The following is a 2,532-nucleotide window of genomic DNA, read 5'->3' on the forward strand; positions in this document are numbered from 1 at the left end:
ATCTTTAATCTACCTATCTATCTAGACACGATAGAGGTATGTGCTTGGATCCGTTCACCGTGGATATACAGGGAAATGGAGAGGCTGCGAGGGTGTTGAAGAAAGAAGAAGAAGAGAGAGGAAGATTCTGTCTGTAGGCCTATCTATTGATTAGCCTGTATAAGAGAAGATGAGATGTTGCTGTGTAGGAGATGAAAAGAAATAGATAGGAAAAAAGAAAAAGAGAGAGCTCTCTTCTCTCCTTCGCGTACGTGTGTATGTTAGTCTCACATTGTCACTACATATACATGTATATGTATATATATATATATATAGGCACTATTGTAGATACATCCTGCGATACTCGTACACTTGTATACGGGAGTAAGGTTGATATATCTATATCTGTACGTATGGATATATCTATCTACCTATAGATGTATATATATATATATACACGTATATGCTATGTGCGTGTATATACGTGGGACGTGAAGTCTGCACCCCTTTATGTGTTTCGTTTCTCTGGTCGCCATCCCTGTATAGACAGACGCGAGACATCTCCGGTGTACGTACACTTCATCTCGATTGATACAGATCTCGATACATGTTAACGTCCCCCCTGTAGAGACACAGAGACTTAACTCCTCTCCACGCTTTTTCTGTTTACAGAGAGAAATGCGATCGAGATGTCTTGTCTTCATTTCTTATCTCTTTCTTCTGTAAGGTGACAAGAGGTGCTTCTCTATTAAGCGCGAAATCGGGAGAGAGAGAGAGAAAGTTTTCTTTTTCATGAGGGAAAGTCAAGAAGTCCTTGTTTGTCTTTCCTTTCTTTTCTTTCGCAGAGAAACACAAGAGAGAGAAAGTCACCTGGCAGGCTTGCATGCGTCGGCAGAAGAAGAAAAGAAAAAGTACCAAGCTCTACTCGAGATGCACCAACAGCTCCAAGCACAGCTAGAGGTCTGCTCCTATAGCTATCTCTAAACGATCTATCTTTGATCTATCCTTAATCTATCTATCTACGATCTATCTTTAATCTATCTATCTTTGATCTATCGATCGATCATTCTGTGAGCCCCTCTCTATGGCTCCGTGTGACTGGTGGGTCAGGTGGCGATAAACTTGTTAAGAGAAGAACCGAAATGATAGGACATCTCCATTCTTCCCTCTTCTTTTCCTGCTTCAACTTATACTTTCTTTTCTTCTTCTTCTCTCCGTTGCTTCATCTCGCCGTTCTCTCTCTTCTCGTCCCTAGTGTGGGCTTAGGGTTGATCTGCTGAGATCTGCTGATCCTATGTATTTCCACATTTAATGCCTACCTATCATCTGCATGCATATATATGTATCTATATATATGTATTGATAGATAAATGGGTAGTAGATCTATGTGTATACATGTGCATCTGTGTAGCTAGGTCTAAACAGGCAGAGGGGAGAGACGGAATTGGAGGTTTCGTGTATGTGTATGTATGTATATTCATCTGCATATGTGTGAACATGCATGTATGGGAATCTCTATGTATGAAGGTGTATGTATGTACACAGGGTCTATAAGAATTTTCTTTTTCTCTCTTCGTTTGTTTCTGTGAGAAGACTCGATCAGGAAAGCTCGTTCTTCTGGAGACAAAGCTCCAAGAGAAGGAGATAGAATACCAAGGAACTATCGCCAAGCTCTCCTCTCAGGTAGAGAGCCTTGAGGTAGGTGTCAAACCGAAGGATAAAAGAAAATGGAGTGATATAGATCTCTATCTATTGATTCATACATCTTTATAGGTAGATCAGACACACACTCTATATCCTATGGCGGAAGATACATAGAAGAGACGCAACACGACAAATTTACCCCCCTGCATGCAGTCTTCTTTCTTTCTTTCATTCTCACTCTTTCTTTCTTTCTTTCTCTTCCAGATTGATCTTGCTGCATCGACCTCTCCTCTGCTAGCTCAGCTAGCTGCAGCGGAGCAGCAGGCAGCGGCAGCTCGAGAAGAGACAGCGAGGGCCGTGAGTGATATGCGTCTCCGAATACAAGCCGAATCGGATGCTTTGCGCAATCGATTTGAGAAAGAGAAAGAAGAATTGCGATCTCTTTTAGAAGAAGAAAATAAGAAGATTTCCAAAAAAGATAAAGAAATTCAAGCGCTCCGACAGCTTTTAGGAGAATCACAGGTATGAAACTCCATTCACAAAGCAGAATGTCTATCATTCTCCTCAACATATCTCTCATCCTTTCCTTCTCTATACACGATCTATCTTTAATCTATCTATCTATCTAATCTCCCTGTCTATCTTTAATCTCTCTGCATCTTTACTCTGTATGTAGTCTATCTGTCTATTTACAAAGCAGTGACGGATGAGTATGATTACTTATACACCATGCCTATGTCTACATATATATATTTATATATATATATATATATGTATATATATGTATATATATCAATATCAATGGGTATGCTGTAATATATCACAATGTATCTTCTGTGCTGTCGTCCTTGACGAGCAGCCTATACATATACATATATTTATATCTCTATATATACATGTATATATCTA

The 2,532-nt window shown here is 39.7% G+C and overlaps 1 protein-coding gene across 1 annotated transcript; it reads left to right on the forward strand.

Annotated features, from left to right (window-relative positions):
- Positions 1-667: 667 nt before the first annotated feature.
- Positions 668-2,142, forward strand: CSUI_010003 (tpr mlp1 mlp2-like; the record flags this gene model as incomplete). Its single annotated transcript, XM_068070110.1, has 4 exons — positions 668-701; positions 825-939; positions 1,573-1,677; positions 1,888-2,142. Coding segments are annotated over exons 2-4 (390 nt in total), but the record flags the coding sequence as incomplete, so codon positions are not given.
- Between the last annotated feature and the right edge of the window lie 390 nt (positions 2,143-2,532).

Source organism: Cystoisospora suis, assembly GCF_002600585.1.
Source record: "Cystoisospora suis strain Wien I chromosome Unknown contig_6523, whole genome shotgun sequence".
In the NCBI taxonomy this organism is placed as follows: domain Eukaryota; phylum Apicomplexa; class Conoidasida; order Eucoccidiorida; family Sarcocystidae; genus Cystoisospora; species Cystoisospora suis.